Source organism: Alosa pseudoharengus, unplaced genomic scaffold, assembly GCF_046254945.1.
Source record: "Alosa pseudoharengus isolate Yale_2024_CS ecotype anadromous, Long Island Sound unplaced genomic scaffold, YU_APseudo_1.1 YU_APseudo_1.1_scf_17, whole genome shotgun sequence".
In the NCBI taxonomy this organism is placed as follows: Eukaryota; Metazoa; Chordata; class Actinopteri; order Clupeiformes; family Clupeidae; genus Alosa; species Alosa pseudoharengus.
This window is the reverse complement of record NW_027468640.1, coordinates 11,314,088-11,340,535: the sequence shown is the minus strand read 5'-3', so window position 1 is coordinate 11,340,535 and position 26,448 is coordinate 11,314,088. Positions and strand designations below refer to the sequence as shown.

Genomic DNA, 26,448 nt, shown 5'->3' with positions numbered 1-26,448 from the left:
TGTAACATGGCGGCCTCCTGTGTGTACGTATACAAGGCATGAGTTTTTGTTGATTAGTTTTACAGGGCCTTGGTGGGTGAAAAATTTGGAAACATTTTGGAAGGCTTCGTTTTAGTGAAGAAGGACCGAATTTCAGCCACCGCTGATTTATACAATAGACGCAAGAACAGGGAAGCAACAGCTGGTAAGATTAACATTAGCTTGCTAATGCAATGTGTCGACGGTCGACACGAACGTAAACAAGCCATTGATTTGTTGGTGGTAAAGTTCAAGCTTACAACTTTGAGCTACAAGAGCCTAGAAGCTAATGTTTCCTATATTTAAGTGAAATTATGCGCGCTGCCAATACTCAAATAAGGTTAATGATTAAGTTATGGGTTATTTTACCAATGGCTGTTGTCTGAGTGGCGCTGACTAACATAATGTTACAGCTAGCTAACTTCTCGAGCGAAGAAGCCTGTACTTACTGCCTCTAACGTTTAGCAGATGACGACCTCTGTCTGGAAAGCATAGTTAGTGATTGATTGGTAAATTGTGTGGAATTCCAGTTAGTCACAATTGCTTGTGTTTTTAGCATCACCATGCAATCCTATTAGACAGGAATAGCGTTGTCATGGATATCAAACTGTTCTTGATGAACGAACGATTTTACTAACTTAGCTTCGTTAAGTCAGTTATATTGAGTTCATGTTGCTGACGTTGTTCTGTTCTTCTCGTTTTTTGGTTTTCCTTACTGTCCCCTTTCCCTCCTTCCCTCCCTCTCCCAAAGCCAGTGACCCGAGGTGCTGTGATGTCCCCGGTCTCCCGTAGACTTGGCCAACCGCACAGACGGAGGAAACACTACCCCAGTAGCACCTACCACACCAACGTTTGACTAACATCGTGTTTTGGGGGTGGGAACAATCGAGTCATCATCAGACCGCAACGACAGGTTGCTCATCTTGGGGAATCCTTTGCGTTGCGAGGCGAGGTGGCATGTCGGCAGCCGAGCGGTGCAGTGACGGCGGTGGAGTATCGGTGTCTGGACAAGAGGCAGAGGGAGACGGAGAGCCACCCAACGAGTTTCCATCACCATCCCAAGACGCCGGAGCTCAGGCGAGTGAACTTAACTTGATGGGGCTTGAAGAGGAGGTACCCCCTGCTGCCAAACAGCCACGATTGGATAACGACGGGATGGCTTTGAATTTAGACATCAGCAAAACGCCAGCATGCCTGCAAGAAGAGGGACACCAGAACCATGCCTCATCACTTGACTTACACACAGGTAAGATAGTTGAGATTCAAGAGAGACCAGCCTCTTGTGCTCTGGGTTTTGTGTGTTCATGCAAGCTTGATATTAAATTGGCAATACAGACAACCATTTTAAGTACAATTAATGAAAAAAATTAAAGAAATGTAAATAATACACTTGTGTATTTTTATGTTATTCAGATGGCGCTCATCCTAGTAACCTGGGACGGATAGATGGAGAAGAAACGGGGGCAGTAGCAGGAGGTGGAGGTGGAGGTGGAGGTGGAGGAGGAGGAGGAGGAGCAGAAGAGGTAGAGGTGGAGTGGCAGCAGAACGGAGCCGAAGAGGAGGCTCCTGTGGCAGTGGAGGATCAAGGGAATGACCCAAACGGCGCCGACTGTTCTGAATGTACTCCTACAGAACAACAACAGTAGGTCACCCCTCCAACCAACAAACAAACAACCATCGCAAATACACAACAAGCACACTTTAGCCCATTTGCAGTTCAAATGAAAGAAACACACCTTTACAGTTTGATTTTAACAACTGACTAAGCAACTGATTTAGTTGTTCACCTTTTTGACTTCAGTCCTGTAAATCATTCTAACCTGATAAAAGATAACTTGACGTCTCTGCTTTTGCGATTAGCATTACACTGACATTGCTTGCTTCGCGACTTGCTTTTTTCCAGCATGCGACACCACGTGTGTCAAGTATGCATGGGACGAGTGTAACAAGGATTTGTGTCTCATGTTGTCTGCAGCCTGGGTCTTGATTTCAACCAGAACCCCCAAATGTTGACAGGGTCTTGGGCGGAGTACACGACCTCCGCAGAGAACTACCTCAAAGGCTGCAAGTGGTAAGCTGCCAGATGCTGCTGATGTTCAGCTGCTGGCTTTGACACATTTACTCCAACTCAAGTCTGCAGCAATGAATCGATTAGTTGTTAACAATTAAATAAATCAATTAACTGTTTGGTAATGGATTTACTGTATCAAAGTTCTCTGATTCCAGCTCCTTAAACTTGGAATCTAGAGAAAACAAGGCATTTAATGATGTCTTCAACATTTTCCCATTATTTTCTGTATTATGTTTTTACTTGAATGTTAAATTGAACAGTCTTGTTCATACTTGTCATTGACAGTTCTCTTCTGTGGAATAATAAGCGACAAGCACAAAGTTAACTGTTCACATTCTGATGAACAACTGATCACATTCATTAACATGCTTCATAATGATCAACTAGATGGGTGACAATATATCTCACCACTAGTCAGATTTAGACTGATTACGAACTGATGTTGTGTCATACTGACCATATGGAAATATAGCTACTGTCTAGGATCATGGTAAAAATCATTCAAAATTACTAGTCACATCTATACTAAATTTGAATATACTATAATCATGCATGCTAATTATGAATCCCATAAGGCTAAGCATTAATCCTATAAGGATTATAGGATGCTCTGGATTAATTTGAAGGCGATTCTATGCATGTGCTTGTATGGTGTCCTAAAGTGTAGTTTTGGTCGAATTAAGATGAATATGCGATTGCTCTAATGTTGCTTCTGTAATGTAGGTGTGTCAGGGCTCCAGACTAACTTTTTGCACTGGTTGCACTGGTGCGCCTAACTTTTTTTCTTAGGTGCACCAGCACAAAAGTTAGGTGCACCCAAATTTTCAACCACATCACATTTAACACTGCAGCAGGTTCACTTTTTTTCCTTAATTACTGTCCTATATAGGTTGTCCTATGACTCCTATGATTTACAATTCTACAAGAAAAGTAACTTAATGAAGTGTTGGTGCTTTAAGTGCTTCACTGAGCTAAAATTTTAACTTAAAACATCTCAAGATGTATTAAATAAAAATAACAGTGAGTAAATTAACAGTGCATGTCTTTAAGGGCTTCAAACTGCACATCTCATGGCTCAATGTTTTACATACTAACCTTCATAATCTTTAGGCCTTGGCTAAACCAGCTCGCCATGCTAGCATCTTCCATAGAAATGTATTTGAGCACAATTTAAAGAGATGTTCCAAGTAGCCTGGGGGATTTTTATGTGATTTTGCAATGATGATTGCAATAATCATTTGACAGCCCCACAATGCAATTTACTTTTTAATTTTAGTATTTTTACATTTTCAATAAGAATATGGTTAATGCAGTAACGAAATGGTAGGCCTATTATTATAGGCTATTGCAATGACTTGTCATGCTCGATCTAAATGTGTCCATTCAATTCACCGTACACAATGACCACTGTATACATGCATGGAATATTCAGGCTTTAAATGTAGCAGCGATGTTCGGTTTGCGCCAAATACCGGATTAAATTGATTGATGCCATCAGAATGAGTTTACACAACTCTCGCGCAAAACGAATATTGCTGTTGAAAACCAGGTTACTCCCTGCATGTAACTGCGGTCAATGACGCACTCCTTTTCGGCGATATCTGTATCTCTGTCGTTCGCGAAGGCCTTGTATGCATTGTTCGCAATTTTAAGACCTCTTTTCATCTGCAACGACTCCTATAAATTTGGCGCAAGTGGCATTCATGTACGTCGGGTTTACGTTCAAACTATATTTCTGGTGAATAATTATTTCGGACTGAACTTGGTGAAGGGAAGTTTCACTAGGCCTATCGTAGGCAACGATAAACTTGATCATCATCTCGGGCTCGTCTGATCGGTTTGCTGCTGCCAGCTGCTGAAAGGCAGTGGGGAGAGGGGACATTTATCTCGGCCTATGTGACCACACTGTAATGCAACTACATCCTCTGTTTATCTGACGGGTCTCTGACCTCCCTCTCTCTCTCTCTCTGCAGCACACGCATTTTCAAATTTACACACAGGCACTGGGCCACGGCCAATCAGAGGGGAGGTCCCTCCCTTCACTATCTGTGATTTGTTTAAATCACGATATTGGCCAAATATGTGTCTGTTATTGAACCAAAGGTAGAGTTTCAATGCGGACACTTATTCCTCTCTCGAATAGCTGGTTGCACCGGTGCGACTTCCGATTTTTTTTTAGTCGCACCAAATTGGTCGCACTCTGGAGCCCTGTGTGTGTCTGTTTGTTTGCAGGGTGCCAATGGCTCCTTGCGAATTTTAGATACCATAAGGCTAAGAATTATTCATATGAGAATTTATAAGACGCTGTCCATCGATTCAATTCATGTGCTTGTATGGAGTCTGAACACTCTTGTGTCCTGAAGTGTAGCTTTGGTCAAATAATTGCTTTAATGTTGCCTCTGTAATCGTGTGTGTGTGTGTGTGTGTGTGTGGTGTGTGTGTGTGTGTGTGTAGGGCGCCCGATGGCTCCTGTGTGCTGTCCAACAGTGCAGATAATATACTGCGGGTCTACAACCTCCCTCCTGAGCTCTACAGCAACAACTGGGACCTGCTCACGGAGATGGTGAGCTCCAACACACACACACACACACACACACACACACACAGGTTTACTTGTTCACACAACTTCACCAGTCACTGATGACGTATAGAGTCACTCTCTACAGAAACTTCTGTTATGCTCAGACATTGGTGTTGGTATTCACCGGGGCATGTTTTTTTATTTAAGTGCTTTTATTTATGTAAAGCCCATTGCATTGCATTTTTGTATGAAATGTGCTACATACAGTTAAGAACAAAATTATTCATACCCCTGGCAAATATTGATTTAATGCTGATTTTCTCTTAATCAATATGTTTATTCTGACTGAAAATGACACTGTCACATGGCAAAAGTTTGTAAGACAATGTGGGAGAAACATGGAATTAAAAAAAAGAAGCGTTTTCATCTTTTTTAACATTTTTATGAAAAATGGCAAGTCCAAAATGATTCATACCCTTTTTAAATAATTAATGGAAACATCTTTATTTGCATTCACAACTCTCAAAATGGTTCTTATAATATCTACCAAGCCTCTCCATGTCTCCACAATGATTCTATCTAGACCACAACTTTTTAACAGCAATCCGGGTTTTCAGTCAGGAACGGTTATTGGCCATCACTCTGGCCTTGTGCTCACTTTTTTGATGGATTGAGGTCTGAACTCTGGCTCTGCCACTCTAAAATGTTGATATTGTTCTCAGTTAACCATTTCTTGCCTTGTTTGGCTGTATGTTTTGGATCATTGTGTGGTTTAATGGTCCAATGATGCCCATTGGAGCAGGTCTCTCGGCAGACTGCCTGATTTTTCCACCAAAAATCTCAATGTAGCCCCTTGTTTTAGCGTTACCGTTTACTTTGAGAAGTCCACCAGGTTCCATTGTCTGAAAAACACCCAAAACGAATAAATTTCTATAGCTATTCTCCACATTGTGGATGGTGTTTTGGTGGTTGAAATTTTCACTCACATCTCAAAATGGATCACTTGGTCATTTTGGATGCTGATCATGGATCACTTTTCTCCAAACATGCACAACTCCGCTAATCCTTTATAAGGGCACACCTGGACAAAGAATTTAGCTTTTGCTGGATCAGGGACATGGCCTGAGATTGGCATTAAAAAAAGAAGCATTACATTCCAATCGCACCATGTCCATTTCAATTGTGGGGGTTAGAAAAGTATTATTTTGGGATGTTTTTCAATCGGGGACCTGGGGGGTATTCCAGAAAGCTAGAGTTTTTCAGCTGAATCCTAAATATAGGCTACTTGAAAAGCATTCTCCATCCCTACATTATGCATGGTGGATTAGAATAGAATAAAATAAATCTTTAATGTTGGCTAGCTAGCCTACACCATAGTGGACATTTGTCTTTGGCTCACCAGACAGATGGACAAACAACATCTCAGACACATTGAAGATATAATTAAAACAAGTACAGTACAAAAAAGGGAAAACATATAGAAAATTAATAAATAAGGTTAAATATACATAACAGCTCAGCCGGATGGATATAGTTTTTTTAATAGGCTACACACGCTCTTCGACTGGGAGTTTTTGTAGTGTTGGAGACGCAGAGCATATCGGCAAGCTGTCGGTCGGTGCGTAGGCTAAAGTTTGCCTTACGCTAAAGCAGTTCCTGCGCAACTTCATTCGTTTTCCTGGACACAAACCCACAAGGATCATTAAAGTGTAGTTTCACCAACTGGCAGGTCAGCATCACTTATTAAGTTTTCCAAAGGTGCACGGACAATAGGCTGTCTTAGCTGGTGAGCTTCAATTAACGGGCTTTGGCTTTTTTTAGAATGTCCTTAAGGTCGAATGGATATGTCATAGCCACTTCTATTTTTGGATGCTCTCTTAATGGTGTTGGTGTTTAAAACACATTTTTATTTGAATAATTGCCAGATGGTATGTGATGATTCTTCACATCTTATCACAAACGTGGAGGCAAAATGGCAGGGCCCAGTAGGCCTACACGATGCCAGGAATGATGTAGGCTACCGGGAATCTAATTTGAGCGACACATTTCAACAGGGTGCGTTCAACAGCAGGCCTACACCTAACTAGAATATTATCAGATCCACTACAGACTAATTCATGTGTAGGCTTTAACCTAATGTTATATGTGCAATTACTGGAGAACTTGATGGGTATGCTACTGGGGGATAGAGGATAGGCTACCCATGCCTTCCGAGATTCATCACCCTTCCGATGCTGGAGCGCAAAGGTTTAACTTCGCCCACAGTTGGACATTGGACCATTAAACCATACAATGTTCCAAAACATACAGCCAAACAAGGCAAGAAATGGTTAACAGAGAACAATGTCAAAATTTTAGAGTGGCCCAGCCAGAGTCCAGACCTCAATCCGTCAAAAAAGTGAGCACAAGGCCAGAGTGATGGTGTGGTCTAGAAAGGTGTGGTCTAGAATCATTGTGGAGACATGGGAGAGGCTTGGTAGATATTATAAGAACCATTTTGAGAGCTTTGATGGCAAATTAAGATGTTTCCATTGATTATTTAAAAAGGGTATGAATAATTTTGGACATGCCATTTTTCATAAAAATGTTAAAAAAAAGATAAAAACAATTTTTTATTTTATTTCATTGTCTTACAACCTTTTGACATGTGGCCGTGTCATTTTCAGTCAAAACAAACATCTTGGTCAAGAGAAAATCAACATTACATCAATATTTGCCAGGGGTATGAATAATTTTGTTCTTAACTGTAAATACCAGTGTTTACCACAGAATGGAATTGTATTTGTGGTGGTAGGTGAAGGAGGTGGGGGGGAGTGTTGAGCAAACATTCTGTCTCGGAGTCAATAAAATGAATAGCCTACAGTAATACTTGCCTTGCGCGAGTCGATAATGATAAGTAGCTGTAACGTTATAGTGTGCTAACCTTGACAACCCAACAGTATTCTAGGGATACTGTTTCTTATATGCTTGCACACAATAACTAAATCAGAGAGAGAGATGAAATGAAAGGATTTCATCTCATATAAATTAGCACAACATAGAAAATCATTTTGTGGTGTTCAATGTTGATATTGTGGTGGGCCGCCACAAATAAGTCAAATGTATGGGAAACGTTGAATACAGTACGCTTGCCATCCATTGACGAAACGTTCATCTTGAAGTAATGTCAAAAACGCCTATGCTCTGTGTTGTCCAGATATCTACTGAAGCAGCTAGCGCCGGGCTGGCTCTATTGTAATGCCACATTGGTTTTACTGCATGCGGCAGCTGTATTAAATGCAATGCAAGTCAATGCAATAGTGCCACATGGATGTGCTCAAGACCACTTAAATCCTACAGAATTCCACATAGCCTTGACTGCACTCCCAACTCCATGGACAGCTGCTGTCCCGAGAAGTTACTGTTCACAAGGGTCTTTTCAATTTGAAGGGATCATGTTGTTTTGGCATGTCAACATTGTAAATCACAGTGCCAGCTTAAGAACTTTGGGCCAAGTTTGTTTTGAATATGAGTTAGTGTTTTGCAGTTGTTCTTAATCATCATGTAAAGACACTGTCACATATGTTGTTTGTTATGGAGGTGTGGGTGGCAAATCCCATAGTTGTCTGTGAAGACAAATGCATTTGGGTGTTGAAATTAAAATGGGACTGTCTGCGAGATGGCAGTCATTAAAAAAACACAGTACAGTCCTGAAAAGTGTGTTAAAGTTACGGTATGCACCAGGTTGCCGCTTTTCGAGAATGTTTTAATCTAATTGCATCTAGTTTTGTTAGTTCTGTCAAAATCGTTACGATCGTATACAGCCATGCATGCACCTGTCGATCCCACTAACCACCATGCTTATGCGATGTGTAGTTCTGTTCTTTTGTGTGGAACGATAGTCAAAGTGGAAAAAAACAGTGTAGTTTAATGATGTCCGAAACGGCATTAGATAATGAAGACCGCATAACAGTGGTCAAATGGTTAAGCACAGCAGCAAGCAATCGATCCATTCACTAATAACCAAAATGACGGATACAGACTACTCATCAAGTTGCTGGAGGCCTTTAAAGCACAGCAGCAAGCAATCGATCTATTCACTAATAACCAAAATGACGGATACAGACTACTCATCAAGTTGCTGGAGGCCTTTAAAGCACAGCAGCAAGCAATCGATCTATTCACTAATAACCAAAATGACGGATACAGACTACTCATCAAGTTGCTGGAGGCCTTTAAAGCTGTTGGACCCAGATTAGGATCACTGTCGAGGTTAAACAAACCAATGGGGGTTCAGTGTAATCCTCTCATCTGCACTGTAGCCTTACAAAGCCTACCATACAAAGGCCTGTTTCACATTGCCTGCCTCTACGTTGAGCTACCTGTTGATTTTCATTTCAGCGCCATGTTAACTGGTTAGTTACAGCATTCACACTGCCTGCAAGAGATGCACCTCTTGACTTACACTGAGTCCTCTTGGGCCCAGTTTCCTGTATATGGGATTAGATAGATAGACAACACTTTATTAGCCTGGCTAACGCCAGACCTCATCTCATTGAGATGGGGTCTGGGAACTACACATCATTTTCTCGTATTTGAGACGTGGTTTACGAATGTCCAGAGCCGTTTATTGGGCGCTACGAATGTCTATCAAATGCGCTAAACGTAGCTCATAACCGCTTCGGTGTATCGTCATCGTCTTGCTGTCCCTCCTCCGTTCTGTGATTGGTTCCTTCGTTGAGGTGAAAATCGTGTCCATGGAATCCAGGCTGCCTAGCTGCGTGAATAAAATCGCACGCAAGGCAGCATGGGAAAACTTAGTCTGAAATCTTTCTTGTGTCTATTTCATAGTAGCTCCATTGTAAAAGAGGACAGACATGTAACACTAATGGGTAAAAGTACAAAATTAAGCAATAAGCCCTGAGAGGCCTTAGGTTACACTGATTCTACAATAGCTAAGGGCCGTTGTAATCATTCTTCCGCCAAGAAATATATTTCCTCTATCTGAATGGTTGCCAAGCAACGTTAAGATTCAGTTACTTTAACTTTTGTATCAAGTTATGGTAGCGCAGTAATATAGAACGAAATGCGGTCAAGGTGTATGTTTATCCTGCATTTTACAACGGCATCGAACGCGATTCAGCCAATCACAATCAAGGACCGGAACAGTTTTAGAAATACATACAATCTCTCCATATTGAACATACACTCATTAAGCAGGGCAGTGACATCAAACACTACAAACAGGGGGCAAAAACCTCATAAACACATAAATGTCCCTTCACCTTTTCCTTGATCTAGATCAGCGGTTCCCAAACCTTCTTTCCCGCGTACCACCACCTGCATCCTGACTCGGCTCGCGTTCCCCCACCATCCGACACATAAAAACGCAACACATTCTATTGACGCATTCCAGGCATCATGTTTAATTATCTGCCCTACATGACAACAAATAACAAAATCAAAATGTGCAACTGGTCTATGAGCTTTCACACTAAAAAAACAGTGTGGAGAACAACATTATGAAACACAAAGAACAAAGAGAACATAGGCTTAAGATTTTTTAAAAAATATTTTTTACTGTAACACCTTTCCGACATTTCATCTCGCGTACCCCCTAGTGGAAGCTCACGTACCACCGGTGGTACACGTACCACAGTTTGGGAATCCCTGATCTAGATTTAGATTTAGTGTTGATTAAGGCAGGTCTGGGCTGAAAGTGTGCCGTCTGAGGCCGGCGGCTCACCGGACTTCCACCATTCAACCTGGAAAAAAAGTTGTGTAACCATTCCAATGACTCCAAAGCTGTTAAGTTAAGGTAAAAAAAAAAAAACTGAGACATGCTTTAAGAGATGCTAGCATCCATGGGTTTAAGCTCACTTGCTAGCGAGCTCGTCTCCCAATCCGAAGGTGGTCAGACAGGTCATGGTCAGCACGGCGCGGAGCATGTTAGCCCTGATGTGTGATGAAGGGTGTGCAATGTTGCAAGGAGCAGTGTTGCTGCCAGGAAATTTCCATTTTATCCTAATTTTCACTTATAGACCCTTTCATGGAATTTTCATTATCAGCATCATAGTTGGCCCCACAAGACTTCCTTTTTAACATTCCATATGTTATCTTAATGCAGAGGAAGTAGATTGGGGCCCAAATAGAATGTTCAAGCATTGTTTTTGTTTACCTTGTTGAAAGGGTCCATAGAGCGCCAAAACATTACATATGTCTCATGGCGCTTTACAGAATGTTAGACAATCGGAGAAAAGAAAAGAAGGCCCATGGGTAACTGGGGCGAGGAAAAACTCCCTAGAATTGGAGATACAAATAGGAAGAAACCTCAAACAGATCCACGACTCAAGGGACTGACCCATCGGCCTAGGGTCAGTTACAGAACAGTAAGGTCTGTATACATAAGGCAGTGTTGATGAGTGATATTGCTTGGGCACTTTCCCTTTGACATTGGCCAACAGATCTTTATCTGGCGATCTTTTTAATCACTCGTGGTTAACTTGTTGTGATCAGCCAACTCGAAAACGACGTACCTGTCTTGATTGCTTAACAGCATTGATTAAAAGCCTGCCCCATGGGTCAGTATGACCTCTTTACCAACAGCACTGTCAGAAGTGTTTTACTGTAACTGTATTTAGGTTGGCGTGTGTGTGTGTGTGTGTGTGTGTTGTGTGTTGTGTGTTGTGTGTTGTGTGTTGTGTGTTGTGTGTTGTGTGTTGTGTGTTGTGTGTTGTGTGTGTGTGTTGTGTGTGTGTGTAACCTTCCAAAACGGAACCAGTGGGGAAAGACTGTAGCGCTGTTCTCTGTGGCTGGCTTGACTTGGCTGGTGGGGATGGACTGGACTGGCTGAATATGTTTTTATGTATTTCTCTTTCGCCACGGGGACCCCCAACCGAGGGCACAACCCCTGTGGTCAAACACTGATCAATTATAATGAACCCCCCTCCACACACTCCACTGCAGCAGTGCAAAAATGCTCCACCCATGCCAGGACACAGTTCATTTGTCGTTTATTTGCATTATGGATTTGCCTGCCGATTATACCGAATTCTTGACTCAAAGATGAAAACCCCAGCTTGTCGGTGTCAAAAAGATTTTTGACATTTTGAAGGGATGGATCGCATTAGGGGTCGTTTATCGTATTTAATGATGGCAGTCGACAGTTTGGTCAGACGTGGATGGTTTCGTTTAATGGTTTAATGCTATTCGTTTGGCTGCGGACCTTGTTTGAGCCCTTGTAATAATGGGATAATGGCGCATTGATGTTATAATATGGTTTGATAGACCTGGAAAAACTCCGCTCCATTGTTTTCTGCGATCCGCAGGGATGAGTAATGTTATTCCACAAAAATGCAATGGCAGAGGGGAAATGGGACTTCTGTGAACTTTTGCCCAAATTGCTATGATGTGTGTCAAAATTACTTCTTTAAACCCCAGCCAGTTTGGTCACAGTTGTGCGTCTTATTTATGAGCTTGGCAGTTACTCCTCTGCCCCCCACCCTCCCCAATCCCTTCCCACTCCACACACACACTCCCCACTCTGTGCACACACACACTCCCCCACACTCTCATTGTGTATCACTTTCAAACTGTGCATTACTGGTTTGACGGTTAGGTTCCCTAAAGCATTCTAGCAGTAAACGTGTAATCGAAAAAATATGTGTTCACAAGAGTTGGAAAGCATGACACAAAGAGAACATGTCCTCAGTCGACATGGAAAACAAGAGACGGCACTTATTGTTAACCAATTAAATGTCTGATTGTCTGTCTGTTTTTCTTTCTCTTCTGTATCTGGTTCCTCTCTCTTTTTCTGCCTCTTTTTTTTTCTCTCTCTCTTTCTCTCTCTCTCACACACACACACACACACACACACACACACACTCAACTAAGTTCAATAAAGCTTTATTGGCATGAACATCACAGTAACATTATTGCCTCATGTTCATAAACATTTTTTTTTTTAAAAAGGACAAATATTTGGTTAAAGTTAGAGATAAGAGATATTCAAATGATAATCACAAACATTTGTGGCCTCACTGGCTGTCCCTCAGGTTATGGCAGGCTGCTACAAATTTGGCAGCCAGAGTGACCAAACTCTGGTTTTCTCCGAGAATGTATAGAGATTTTGCCTCATTCATTTAGGTTATAAACTCAGGGAGGATTGAATTGAATTAACTCAATGAAGATGGTCTGATTTCCGCATATTTAGTGCACTCCATGAAGACGTCCTACTCTGTTTGTACAGCACCCACAAACTGCATGAAGTGTGAGCGCAGGCTCTGCTCTCTGGGCAGCCGTGTCTGCCTTTCTCCATGGCCAGGCTGTGCTCACACTCCCTCTCTTTCATATATTCCTCCCCAGAGTCCAGTGCTGCGGATGGCAGAGGGCGACACCATCTATGACTACTGCTGGTTCCCCAAGATGAGTTCACTGGACCCAGACACGTGTTTGTGAGTTGTTCTTCTTTTTTTTCCCTTTTTCCTTCTGCGTCCTCTACCACTCCTCCTACCACCAAGCGCCCCGACCATCCTGTTTTCAAACCCGCTCAGTTGTTCTGTACTTCCTTCCCTCACTCTGCAGAAGGAACAAACAGGCATACTTCAGATTAGAAAGGTTTGCAGCAGGACGGATGATTTTTTTTTTAGTTTTTTTTTTTTTCTTTTCTCATCAGTAGACTTTCTTTCTGACTGACTGAGTGAAGTTTGTTCATTTTGTTATTTGTAAAAGAGCAGATCGCCATTGTTGTGTGTTGCCAGAGAGTGGTGGAGTAGCGAAGAGTTTAAGCCTCTGTTGCCGTGGGAGACTGGGATGGCGACCCCATCACTGACCTCTCGCTCTCTCTCACTCTCTCTCGTTCTCTCCATCTCTGAGAGGGAGGGGGTAAAGGAGAGGAGGATTGTAGGAGAGAGGAGAGGAAAGGAATGGAGAGGCGAGGAGGAGAGGCAGTTCAGCTGCTGACTTCCTGATAGACAGACGATCCAGACAGTTCAGCACTCTCCCCCAGAGAGGTTTGACTCTCTCCACAGGAACCCTGTGACCTGTGTGTGTGTGTGTGTGTGTGTGTGTGTGTGTGTGTGTGTGTGGTAGGACACTCAGTCACAGTCTTAACAGCTTCCCCTCCACTGGGAGCTGTTTGTACTGCTGAGACTGAAAGCCGTGTGTGTGTGTGTGTGTGTGTGTGTGTTGAAGTAGCATTCGGAGGAAGTGCACACTGCTTACCAACAGCCAGATGGTGAGGATCAGAGTGTGCATTGACCCTCGGGATGGAGAATGCCGTGTGTGTGACGTGTGTTTAGAGGAATGATGACCGACCCCTTCCAAAGCTACGGTCTATCGGCCAAAGATATAGAGTCAGCGCCATCTTTGCCAAGTCCTTTTTTGGCCTAAAGTAGCACAATCTAGGAATTCCCCTTTTTGTCAATGTTCAACGCATTGGGTACCCATTTAGCGCTGACGAAAAGGGTAATGTTCCTACCCGCGACAACAATACCAGGCGTTCCAGGTGCACATAAGCAGTAGCTTTGTCTTCATCTTTATTTATCTATTTATTTGGTTGATGATTTATCCTAATCGACTTACAGATGTCAATTAATTGCAGAACCAGACTCCCTGGAGCAACTCGTGTTTAAGTGGCTTGCTCAAGGACACAACATTGACCGCTGGGAATCAAACTCACGACTTTTCAGGCTACTGCCTGCAAAAAGTCTGGCCACGCCCATCTAGATCTCCTTTCAGGGAGATACTAGTCTGGAACAACGTAGTTTACTAATGTTTCCACCAGGCGGCAGATTACATGCCCAATCAGTGACGAGAGGGGATGACGCTATGGTTTCGAAATCGAAAGTGGCTGTGGTAAACGGTAGTAGCAACGCAAACATCAAAAATTGCAGTCAGCAGAATGTGTCAATTTATTTACAGCAAAGGTAGGCCCGCATACATTGTTTCCTGACTGCCAATGCTGTTTAGGCGAAGTAGGAAGTAACGTTATGAAATGAATCCCTGCTTAATGTGATTGCTTAGGCTGGACCAATGATTTAAAAGTTAGTGCAAGGTCTACGCCCGTCGCGATGCAAATGTTGGAAAGGTTTCCCAATCATGAGTGACCAGACTCTTTTCACTTTGTGAATGAGTTTGGTTTACCAGGCTAGCAAACCCGGCTCCTTATCCACTACTCTAGCGGCAGTGTCAGAGACTCTGTTTTGTTTTGTACCTTCCATTCGCTCCATGGTTATCTCTTTGTTGTCTCCTTCTGCCGTCTGACCCCCGTCTTGTGAGCGTCTCACTGTTTCCAGTGTGGAATGTGGAACCGCTCCAATCACAGAGATGTCCAGAAGAACACATTTTGGCCTGAACTGGGCTGGATCGGCTCAAAAGACAGACGTCCGTTGCCCAGTGCGTGTGTCATTTTAATAAACATCAAGCCTCTTTGGGACAGACCGACTTTATGGCCCCCGGGGAGTGGAGGAGCAGGGTAGAGAGAAATGAAATGAGAGAGAGAGGGATGAAGGGGGAGAACGATGGAGAGAAAGATGGGAGGAGGAAAGAAAAGGAACAGGGAAGAAAGAAATTAGGAAGAAATGAAAAGCGCAGTTGTGCAAGAAGAGAAGCTAGAGAGAAAGGGATGAAGGGGAGAACGATGGAGGGAAAGATAGGAGGAGGAAAGAAAAGGAACAGGGAAGAAAGATATGAAGAGCGCTGTTGTGCAAGAAGAGAAGCTAGAGAGAAAGGGATGAATGGTGGTGAACGATAGAGGGAAAGATGGGAGAAGGAAATAAAAGAAGGTAGGATAAGCATCCTATTAGGTTGAGGAGGAGAGGAAGGGAAGAGAGAGAGTGATTGAGAGAAAGAGGAGAGCGGGAGGAATGGAAGGAGAATTAACAACTTATGTAAAGGGAGAAAGAGAGAAAGAACAGGCGGATAAAAAGAGGAAAAGGCAAGAATGGACAGGGAAGTAACGGATTTATGTTGAGGGAAGGAGGGAGGCATGGGAGGAGGAGAGCGATGGGTTTGAGGTCGCCGGGTCACAGATGAAGCCATAAACAACAGGAGGAGCTGATTATCTGGGGAATGAAGCAAGCGGAGGGGGGGGGGGGGGGGGGGTTGAGGCCTGGACCTCAGATCCAATCCTGCTGGCCGGTACTGGACTGTCCAACACACTGCCAGCAACAACAGACACTCTGGCACTGAATCCCCAAACGCTCTCTCAACACACACTCTTATATTTAGACTCACATACACACAATTAAATTCATACACACACACACACACACTCTTATATTTAGACACACATACACACAATTAAATTCATACACACACACACACATACACACACACAGGCTCTCGTATTCACAGCCACACACCCCCACCTCCCGCAAACACTCTAGGGTAAGAGGGTGGAGGCCATGCTGGAGGAATTTGAGTTCTTGAAAGTCGCTTCTTGGTGCAGCAGTCGTGATCAGAATGCAATTAGCTCGCTGACTAGCATCTGTTAACATGTTTTCACTTTTTTTCACACTGCTTTTTGAGCGAGAATTAAGACGTGTGTGTGTGGGTGTGGGTGTGTGTGTGTGTGTGTGTGTGTGTGTGTGTGTGTGTGTGTGTGTGTGTGTGTGTGTGTGTGTGTGTGTGTGTGTGTGTGTGTGTGTGTGTGTGTGTGTGTGTGTGTGTGTGTGTGTGTGTGTGTGTGTGTGTGTGTGTGTGTGTGTGTGTGTGTGTGTGTGTGTGTGTGTGTGTGTGTGTGCGTGCGTGCGTGCGTGCCTCCTGATGGCCTCTTCTTTCTTCTATTGCTCTCCTTTCTTTTTTGTTTTTCTTTTCGTGTCCCCGAAATCAAACCGTTAATTAAACGTGGCCAATAACGGGCTCTTGGCTCCCGCGCGCTGTTGGGTTTGCGCTGCCTGCCGCCTGAAAAACAATTAGCATCCCCCAGGCATATCTGATCTGTTTAGTCACACTGAAAACACACGGGTCACGTCTCTCTCTCTCTCTCTCGGTTTCTCTCTCTCTCTGTTTCCCTCTCTCTCTCTCGCTCTCTGTTTCCCTCTCTCTCACACTGTTTTAGATATTTGGAGTGTTTACACATGGTGTGAAATTGGAACAGAAAGTAATAGGCACCAGAGAGGCCGTGCTCATTTTGAAGTTCTTCTCAACCTTTCTGTCTCCTTTGAGGGAACATGAGGGTATTACTGATGTGTTGTTTGCTGGTGGGAGGTGATATCTTTTATTTTGGTTTCAATTTGGCTACGTTCACATTACCAACTTCGTTCTTCAAATCTGATTGTTTTTGCTCCGATCAGATTTGCCTATTTTGACGGTTCACATTTGGTGTTACAAGTGACCTGTATTTAACTCTATTGCGAACGTATCTAACTTCCAAAGTACACCGCATTAAAACCAACAAGAAATTATTGACAAAAAGTAGATAATCTTTGTATGACATTTCGCTCTGCAGGATGTGAAACGGCTTGTGCCAGCTGTAGTCTACATCAGGGCTATTCAGTTCAAAATTAAGTTGGGCCACATTTTCAAACCAAGAAATTGAGCTTGGCCAGACATTTTCAGCAGCTGGTAGGATAAGCAGCAGATATAAGACACTTTTTTAAACCAACACAAATTAATGTAGGCCTATTGAAAAAGTAGCCTAATCTTTATTTATTGTTTTCCTTTTGAATGTTGTCACATTGGACACAAGCAGATCAAAAACTGCATCAAACATTTTGATGTGCTTGTGTCAGATGTGTGTTTGTAAACAGTGACTCTGAGCACTATGAGCACACTCTAGCACTTTGAGACCGTTCATGAATTCATGTTGATGGAATTATTGTTCGTTTATTCAGAGCGCAGACTGACACAGAAGGGACAGACATGACGTCAGTCAAACTGAAACATTGGCAGACTGTGTTTTAGATAGATAGATAGATAGATAGATATACTTTATTCCTCTCCAAAGGGTAATTACAGAAGTACTGTTTTGAGGAAATACGTCAGATTATGGATTTATTTACAAATTATAGAGACCACTACGTAATTCAACAAACATGTTTACATAGCGCTAATCATCCTCACTGTTGTCAAACTTGCGAATGAAACGGTCTTATTTCAATCTGCTGCTTGTGATAATGTAAATTTTGATCTATGAGAAACCGTTTATTCATGCTCGTCTTTTTCGAAGTGCAGAGCATTGCGAGCATTTTCAGAGTGGCAGTTTGAATTCACAAACACCCCAAAAAACGAAACAATAAAAGAACTGTAACTGCATATTGCTACGCTAAGCCGAGTGTTGCGATCCCAAGTAGGTGACTTGGGATTTCTGTAGGAATTTCTGAAGGCTCACAAAATGTTTCTTTCTTTACGTTTCTGGCAAAACTACGGGCTGGGCCACTCAGAGGTTGCTTCTGGGCCGCATGTGGCCCGCGGGCCGGCAATTGAATAGCCCTGGTCTACATGATCACATATAAAGTTGCCATTTTCTCAGAGTTTGTTGTTGTAACAGGAGATATCTGTAGCCTACGTGAAAGTAGCATGTGTATAGGGAAGAAAAAAATAAATAAATTCATTATTATCTCCATTCTTGTTCATGTTGCATGGCCTCAAATCAGATATATAAATCTGATCAAGTACCATGTATAAGTGACTCAAATCTAATTGGAATAGATTAGATTTGGTATATTCACAGAAACCCTGAAAAAATCAGATCTGTGTCACATTTGAGTCACTTCAGTAATGTGAACATAGCCTTTGTGATCTTTTTTTTTTTTGTTTGTTGCCTTTAAAAACTCTCTCTCTACCTCTCTCAGCATTGCAAGCAGTAGTCGTGACAACCCGGTGCACATTTGGGACGCCTTCTACGGTGACCTCCGTGCGACCTTCAGGCCATACAACCACCTGGACGAGCTGACGGCCGCCCACTCGCTCTGCTTCTCCCCCGACGGCTGCCAGCTCTACTGCGGCTTTGACAAGATGGTGCGCATCTTCCACACTGACCGCCCTGGCCGAGACTGCGAGGAGAGACCCACTACTGGTGCGTAGCCAAACGCATAGACACCAGCTAACGGCTAACCCTAACTTGCGAGGAGAGACCCACTACTGGTGCGTAGCCAAACGCATAGACACCAGCTAACGGCTAACCCTAACTTGCGTTGAGAGACCCACTACTGGTGCATAGCCAAACGCATTGTTCAAGCTCATCATATGCAGCCCATAGGAAAAAGAATGAGACAATTTGGGACAACATAGGCCAAGTTATGGACAGGCAGCTTAAAGCAGATATGGGTCAATTTACACTGAATTTACACTTTAATGTTTGTACTGGTATGTTTTACACAGTGTGTTCATATTCATTATATTTCATTGTAATGTTTGTGTAGACAGCAGTAACAGCTAACCTACGCTAGTTAAGCTAGCGCTTACATTCAGTGAAATGCAAATATTTAAACTATTTGCATAGTTGTGGAATGGCCCTGGACAAGTTCTTCTGACCAGTGTTACTGGTAGATCTAGTTGAGGTGGGAATTAAAAACAATTTTAAACATTCATGTATTTAACAAGTCGGAAAAGTCAGATCTTTATTGTTGGAACCTAAGCGCCTATGTGAGCAACTTTGGAATAACAGCCGTCTCTGGTGACACTCTCGAGGCAGAGCTTCATCACGTGAATGTTGATTTAGCCCTTTGTGTCTACAACTGGTCTACACGTAACGCAAAACACGCTGATTTATGCTGTCAGCTCGCCGTCCCAGTTAGACGGGAGCGGTCTCTCCAGGAGACTGGAGTTGTTTTTGGGGGTGTGAGGCTCGTGTTACAAGCTTCAAACTCAATTTGTCCGAGACGCAAGTCATGCGAGGGGCAACCACGTTCAGCAAGCGGAGGTCAGGATGTCGATTAGCACTGTAAGCCTGGAACGGGATTAACACACACACACACACACACACTACGGCCCCATTATGAGGCATGTGTCAAGGAAAGGCCGACGCTTTTGATCTGAAGTGAACTGAAGAGTGACCCATTGGACACTCTTGGTGTTAGAACACGAAGTTTAAGTCCTCTTTGAGACACACAAACAGTGCTGACACGGTTTTCACTGAGGCCTGTAATCAGTATTCAGTAATCAACACACTACAAACACACACCCACACATTCACTATATTACACACACGCACACACACATACGCTTTCAAAAGTTTTGTAGCACAATGGAACTACTATGCTCAGCCTTTAAAAAGCCTGATTAGGAGTGTGTTCTTTTGGGGTAACAACAACATTGGCTCATTTACGATTGATTGTATGAATGATTTAACACGGTTAGTAATCTGCAATAGCTTCAGGAAAAGCCACCCCCTGGTTTTACAAGTTCCCATAATCCATTTTAGTGCATTGACTTGCAAGTTGTAAATGTTACTCCGTTCAATTGTACTTTGGGGATCTCATTAAATTACTGCATGAACAAGTTTTATTTCTGTGATGGCTGTACCAAGTCCTGGGCCATCCATGATGTGCATCAGTGTAAATGGATTTATCCCCATTTTTTATTTTTTCTAGAACCTTCCAAGCTCTGTCTTCACTGTTTGTTTGAATAAGGGTACAATGCTGCTTCAGGAAGGTGATGGTAGGGGATTAAAGAGGAAATCCGGTCTAAAAACAATCTAGCGTCTATTTTTAGATGATTGAGTGTGAATTTTCATTGCGGACCAAAACGACATAGTTTTGAGTAACATCGGCATAGCATAGCATAGCATTCTCACCCCGTCAAAGTAAACTGCTACTTTAAGCCACTGATCTAGATCATTTAGACCCACAATCCATTTCAGAAGGCGGCAGCGATACGCCTTTCGTTGTTCTTGGCTCTTGGCTAGTGTTCTCTGCATGTGGTGATGTGAGGCGTTCTCTTTGTGCGTCCTCAGTGAAGAAGCAGGGCCAGGGTGGCATCGTCTCCTGCATGGCGTTCAGCCCGTGCCAGTCCATGTACGCGTGCGGCTCTTACTCGCGCACCGTGGGAGTCTACTCGTGCGAGGACGGCGAGCTGCTCGCACTGCTGCCCCCGCGCCACCAGGGGGGGATCACGCACCTGCTCTTTGCGCCTGATGGACACCACCTCTACACGGGGGCCCGCAAGGTATGGACAAAGGAAACGCACACCCACATACATATACAGACACACACACACACACACACACACACACACACACACAAACATGTATAAACACACACGTCACACACACATACATCAAACAGCAACAACAATGTGCATTTATGTAGTGCTTTATCAAGACACCCAAAGTGCTTTACAGTGAAAGGGGAACCTCTCCAACCACCTGAGTGATGCACGGCAGCCATTAGGCGCCAGAACGCTCACCACACACCAGCTTGAGGTGGAGAGGAAGGGAATGAATGAATGAGCCAATTACATACATAAACATAACTCACTCACAAACATGCATAAATATACAGTACACACACTCACACACGCATACATAAACATACTCACTCACAAACATGCATAAATATACACACACTCACACACGCATACATAAACATACGCACACACACACACATGCATACATAAACATACACACAATTTCAGTTGTAAACTGAAGAATCAGTGTACCACACATGCACAGAATCCTGAGGCTGTCGATCATCTGCACACTGTATTCACACACACACACAGCGCCTTCCACATGTATTGGCACCCATGGTAACGTTAAAGTTGAGGAAAAAGAGCTCTTTATCTTCATCTCACAATGAGGACAATGAGAAAAAAAAGGAAGGGAAGCAAATTTATTCTGCCACAAAAAAATACCTCATAAAGAATTTAATATTTTTTAACAAAATCACTCGTTAACATTGTTAGCACCCTTGTAAAATCTTACAGGGGGGCTACACCGGGTGATTTTTGATGTAGCCAGTTCTACTGATTATAGTGAAAGTATGTTGCTGCGGACGCAGCACGAGCGGAATGCTTCAGTTAAGCGCCCGGTGTAGCCTCCCTGTTAGAAAACAAAATACAGGTGTAGCAGACGCAATAATACAAATTGGAAATGACCGTATATTCTTAATAACTCCACTGTAACAGATATACACTTTTACTGTGTGTGTGTGTGTGTGTCCCTGTGCGTTAGGACAAGGAGATTCTTTGTTGGGATCTGAGAAATCCAGGTCGGGTTCTGTTCTCCGTCCACAGGAGTGTAAACACCAACCAGCGCATCTACTTTGACCTGGATCCGTAAGTTCCGACACACACACACACACACACACACACACACACACACACACACACACACACACACACACACACACACACACACACACACACACACACACACACACACACACACACACACACACACACACACACACACACACACACACACACACACACGTATATATATTTGGGCAGCCGTGGCCTACTGGTTAGCGCTTCGGACCTGTAACCGGAGGGTTGCCGGTTCAAACCCCGACCAATAGGCACGGCTGAAGTGCCCTTGAGCAAGGCACCTAACCCCTCACTGCTCCCCGAGCGCCGCTGTTGTTGCAGGCAGCTCACTGCGCCGGGATTAGTGTGTGCTTCACCTCACTGTGTGTTCACTGTGTGCTGAGTGTGTTTCACTAATTCACGGATTGGGATAAATGCAGAGACCAAATTTCCCTCACGGGATCAAAAGAGTATATATACTATACTATACTACTATACACACACATTAAAATAATATTTAATGTAAGTATAAAGACTAATGTTCGAGTGTGTGTGTGTGTGTGTGTGTTTATAGAACAGGCAGGTACCTGCTGAGTGGTGATACTGACGGAATGATGTCAGTGTGGGACACCCTCACAGCACCCCCGGATGGCCAGGAGGAGGTACTGCAGCCTCATCTCCAGTTCCAAGCACACAGGGACTGTGCCAATGGCATGAGGTAGGCCTGTAGCAGCCAACGGCATGAGGTAGGCCTGTAGCAGCCAACGGCATGAGGTAGGCCTGTAGCAGCCAACGGCATGAGGTAGGCCTGTAGCAGCGAGATGAAGGCTGAATGTGACAAGAAATGTTATGGGCTTGAAATCGCATATGATCGCTGACTGCACATTTTAGCTTATTCATTTTGCTTTCTTCCTCCCTCTCTCTCTCTCTCTCTCTCTCTCTCTCTCTCTTTCTCTCTAGTGTCCATCCTTTCATGCCCCTTCTGGTGACGTCCAGTGGCCAGCGCCACTTCCTGTGTCCGGGGGGGCACAGCGACAGCGACTCAGGCTCTGACTCAGACGAAGACGACAACAACGGGGTGATGCCGTCGTCGTCGTCATCTGACGGCACGGCCCTCCCACGAGACAACGCCCTCACCATCTGGTGGTCAGGGCCGCTGGCGTCCGTTGCTGAGGCAGGAGGCGGAGCTGAACCGGACCAACCAGCAAGGGTCAACTGACAGACTTGTCCCACCCCCACCCCCCAACACCCTCCACTAATGTACTTAACCAAACATCTCCACTGCCATTTTCAAAAAACCTGTTTTCAAAAGTGATTTAAATCTATCTGCTGGGTGAGGGGAAGTAACGTGTGCTTTACTCTTAAACTCATAAAAGGCCAACCTGCCAAACTATTTCCTCTACTTTTTTGTGGATTGATGATACATTGATATGAACTTTGTTAAACTATTTTCTTTTAAAATATATGTATATTAAATTGACAGAATAGACTCTTGAGAAATGTCTTATGGAGGAGACACGTGTCTTTCATAAGGTCCTTTGTGAGTGTAACAGTGTGAGTGTCAAGTGTTTTTTTTTTTTTTTAGTCAAAATAATACAGCTGGGGAGGACTATGGTGACGAGCAGCCTTGAGTCGTGTTGAATAGAAAGAGAATGTTCTTCGAGCACAATCGTCTCTTTAATGAAAGACCAAACTCATTCGCAAGGCAATCTCCTTCACACATGTGAACTGCAGTCGTGCTCGGCAACCCAGTCCTCTGTGATCCAATGGGGACATGATCCAATGCCATCAATGTTTGAAGAGAGGAAGGGAAAAAAAGGCATTTGAAGTGTTCTAACAATCAGTAAGAGATTTGAACACTACCAACAACGAGGGCCGTGGGTGTAGAATAGCGCATTGGCTGATTAGGTACAGTAGCAGGAATAAGAATTATGAAAAATGAATGAAAAATACTTCAATACCAAGAGTCTTTGTGAACCGTGCGCAGTTGTTTTCAAGGTAACATTATTGACGTTGAATTAGGGAAACATGGCTCTGGTAGGTTTGAGAACCTCCTAATGTCGGCACTGGTTTATCACAACACAGGTTGAAATAGCTGGATCAAATCTTTACCCATCATGCAGTAAAATATATCAACCAACCACCTGCTATGGTACAGGAGAAAGTGTTTCTGTGCGGTTGTTGCTGTGAATGTGAAAGTCATGAACTATTTGCCCGTTGGAGGTTTAGGCTGCTGCCACTCTGCTACTCAGGAATGGATTGGAGACGGACTCGAGTGTCGTGCGTGTATACCGCACTATCCTGTATGTGCAGCCCTTGCTAAGCCCCGCTCCCCTGTCGTGACTGCGTGCTTTACCACTGAGTCTTTAGATTGTACTGTGCGTTATCAGTCACTAGTTAAGTGCCATGTCATGCCATTCCAGTGTGCTTTGAAGATTGTTCGCTTTCTCTACAAGCTTTCAGGGTGCGTTAGTTATTGTGGTTAGTGCCAAGGTGTGCGCGTGTGCGCAGGGGGGGGTGTGTGTGTGCGTGTGCATATGCAGCGAGTGTGCCAGCGCTCCTAGAGTTTCTGTGGAGAGTTCTAGAAGCTAAATGTACACCATCGCACCAGGAAACGATCTGCTCAGTTTTGATGCTTCCTATTGCCTTTCAACCACTGAGCATACAGACACACTGGTATATGATATTTGGATTTATAAAAGGAGAAGCGTTTACCTATCCACGAGAGTGTTTATGCTTTGTTTTTTTTTTGTTTTTTTTTTAAGAAAACAGTGAAAAGATGTGCATACTTGTAAACTCAGCCTACATGTTATGAAGCAGAGCTCTGTGTGGTGATGTTTGCATGTCTGTTTTATTTTTATTATTAGAATAAGAAAGGGCATAACTTGGACATTAGTTGTGCAGCTTCCTTCCTTTGTGTGCTGAGGTCATAGTTCAGGAACAGCCAGCTTTTAAGATAAACACCTGAAATGACTGACCCTGATTATCTACTCAAAGATGAATAAAAAGAATTGTATGAAAACATGTTTTTTCTTTTGTTCCTTTCATTTTTCTACCTTGGACATTTTTACTGTCCTTTTGTTTGTCTCTGTGACCCCATCAGCTTTTTTTTTGTCCTTTTTAAGGAACCCTGAGTATTATAAAAATGAAAAAAAAAAACTCAAATTATACAAAGGATACTGAAATAGGCATGCTGTCAGATACAGAATAATGGCCCCTTTTTGCCATTATTTTCCCTCTCCACACACATCACAGTGCAATGTGTACCTCTGCACAGCTGCCGGGTAGTGTGTTGTCCTCAGTTGCTAGGCAACCACCTTGAAAGAGAGAAGGAGAGGCCTGCAGATGGAGAAAGTTAACTGGTGTGTGGGGCGGGGGACTAAGGTTGGTCCAGTAGGCCTCCCCAAGCAGAAGGGGCATTCACTGGTCAAAATGTCGAGGCGAGGACCCTGGAGTGGATGCGGAGCCGAACCACACCGTCCACACTTTAGAAGACGTCCACCTCGCTCTCCATTTGTGTCTCTTGTTTTTTCTTTAAAGTATATTTTGGGGGATTTTTCTGCCTTTGTTATGAAGGGGAACTGAAGAGACTGACAGGAAACGAGAGAGAGAGATTGAGTGGGATCGGGAAATTACGTGAGTCAAACTCTGACCCCAGTCCAACGGGTTAGCAACTATGGATTTGGGAAACGCACAAGTTTGTTCATTTGTGCTCATTAGAATCAGCCGGTTTGGTAACTGGTTGGAGCAAATATGTCAGCAGACTTCTACTTTCCATAGCCATTGTTTTCCACCTCTAAATAAATGACACAAAATGGCCGCCTCACCACTGCCACCGTTAGTGCTGTGTGTGTGAGGTGACTGAGCTGTGTCACTGGCCGCAGAGTGGCAGTGAACAGTAGGGGTCTTGGAAAGAGCTAATAGGAGCCACACATGCCAGAGTGACAGTCCAAAGGGTTGCCAAAAAAATATTGCTTTGATGAAACCCTGGAAATCTATTTCAAACTGCTGCACGACAGTGACCATCTCCGTATCTAGTACACACATACACAGCCAATGACCGTATCCCTATCTGATACACACACCCACTGCCCATATTTCTGTCTGATACACACACACACACACACACACACATACATACACACACTCTCACACACACTTGCTCACTGATTCCCTCATGGAGGTCATCAAAGGCCTCTCTCATCTGACGGAGCGAGACTGCCTGCTGCGATGCCGCCCGGCAGGGGGGATCAGTGCCCGCCCCCGGTGTCCATCAGAACGCCACGCCGCTCACCCAGCGGCTCCGTAATTACTACTGGCCACTCAGTCCCACCGATGGAGACTGGACCGGAGCCGGCCACTTCGAGCTGGTCACATCCCGTGGCCACAGACTGCCCATTAACTCTGCAGTGGAAAAAGTGTGAGAGTGTGTGTGTGTGTGTGCGAGTGTTTCCTTTTTATGAATACTTTTGAGAGTGGTATGTGTTGTTTTGAATCTTCGGTGGAAAAAGTCTGTGTGCGTGTGTGTGCTTGCGAGTGTTTCCTTTTTTATGAATACCTTTGAGAGAGTGGTGTGGGTTGTTTCGACTGCCTCAAGCTTGTAGGCTTGTCTCCGTCTAGTATGCATCGTATGGTCTCTCTCTTTTTCTCTATCACTCAGCCATAAGGG

At 43.7% G+C, this 26,448-nt stretch overlaps 1 protein-coding gene across 1 annotated transcript; it reads left to right on the top strand.

Moving 5' to 3' along the window:
- Nucleotides 1-24,786, top strand: wrap53 (WD repeat containing, antisense to TP53). The gene is made up of 11 exons (XM_076288577.1): nt 1-184; nt 770-1,264; nt 1,432-1,660; nt 1,994-2,089; nt 4,544-4,652; nt 12,954-13,042; nt 18,386-18,609; nt 20,488-20,699; nt 21,706-21,809; nt 22,354-22,497; nt 22,740-24,786. The coding sequence occupies exons 2-11, from the start codon at nt 976-978 to the stop codon at nt 22,996-22,998; spliced, it is 1,755 nt and encodes a 584-aa protein (XP_076144692.1). The 5' UTR covers nt 1-184; nt 770-975; the 3' UTR covers nt 22,999-24,786.
- Nucleotides 24,787-26,448: the final 1,662 nt, after the last annotated feature.

Bases quoted from the DNA above. Each gene is read 5' to 3' on its own strand.
- wrap53 (XM_076288577.1), top strand. From the start codon at position 976: ATGTCGGCAGCCGAGCGGTGCAGTGACGGCGGTGGAGTATCGGTGTCT. The intron at 4,653-12,953 runs GTGAGCTCCAAC...ATTCCTCCCCAG, and splicing joins GGGACCTGCTCACGGAGATG to AGTCCAGTGCTGCGGATGGC. The intron at 20,700-21,705 runs GTATGGACAAAG...CCTGTGCGTTAG, and splicing joins TCTACACGGGGGCCCGCAAG to GACAAGGAGATTCTTTGTTG.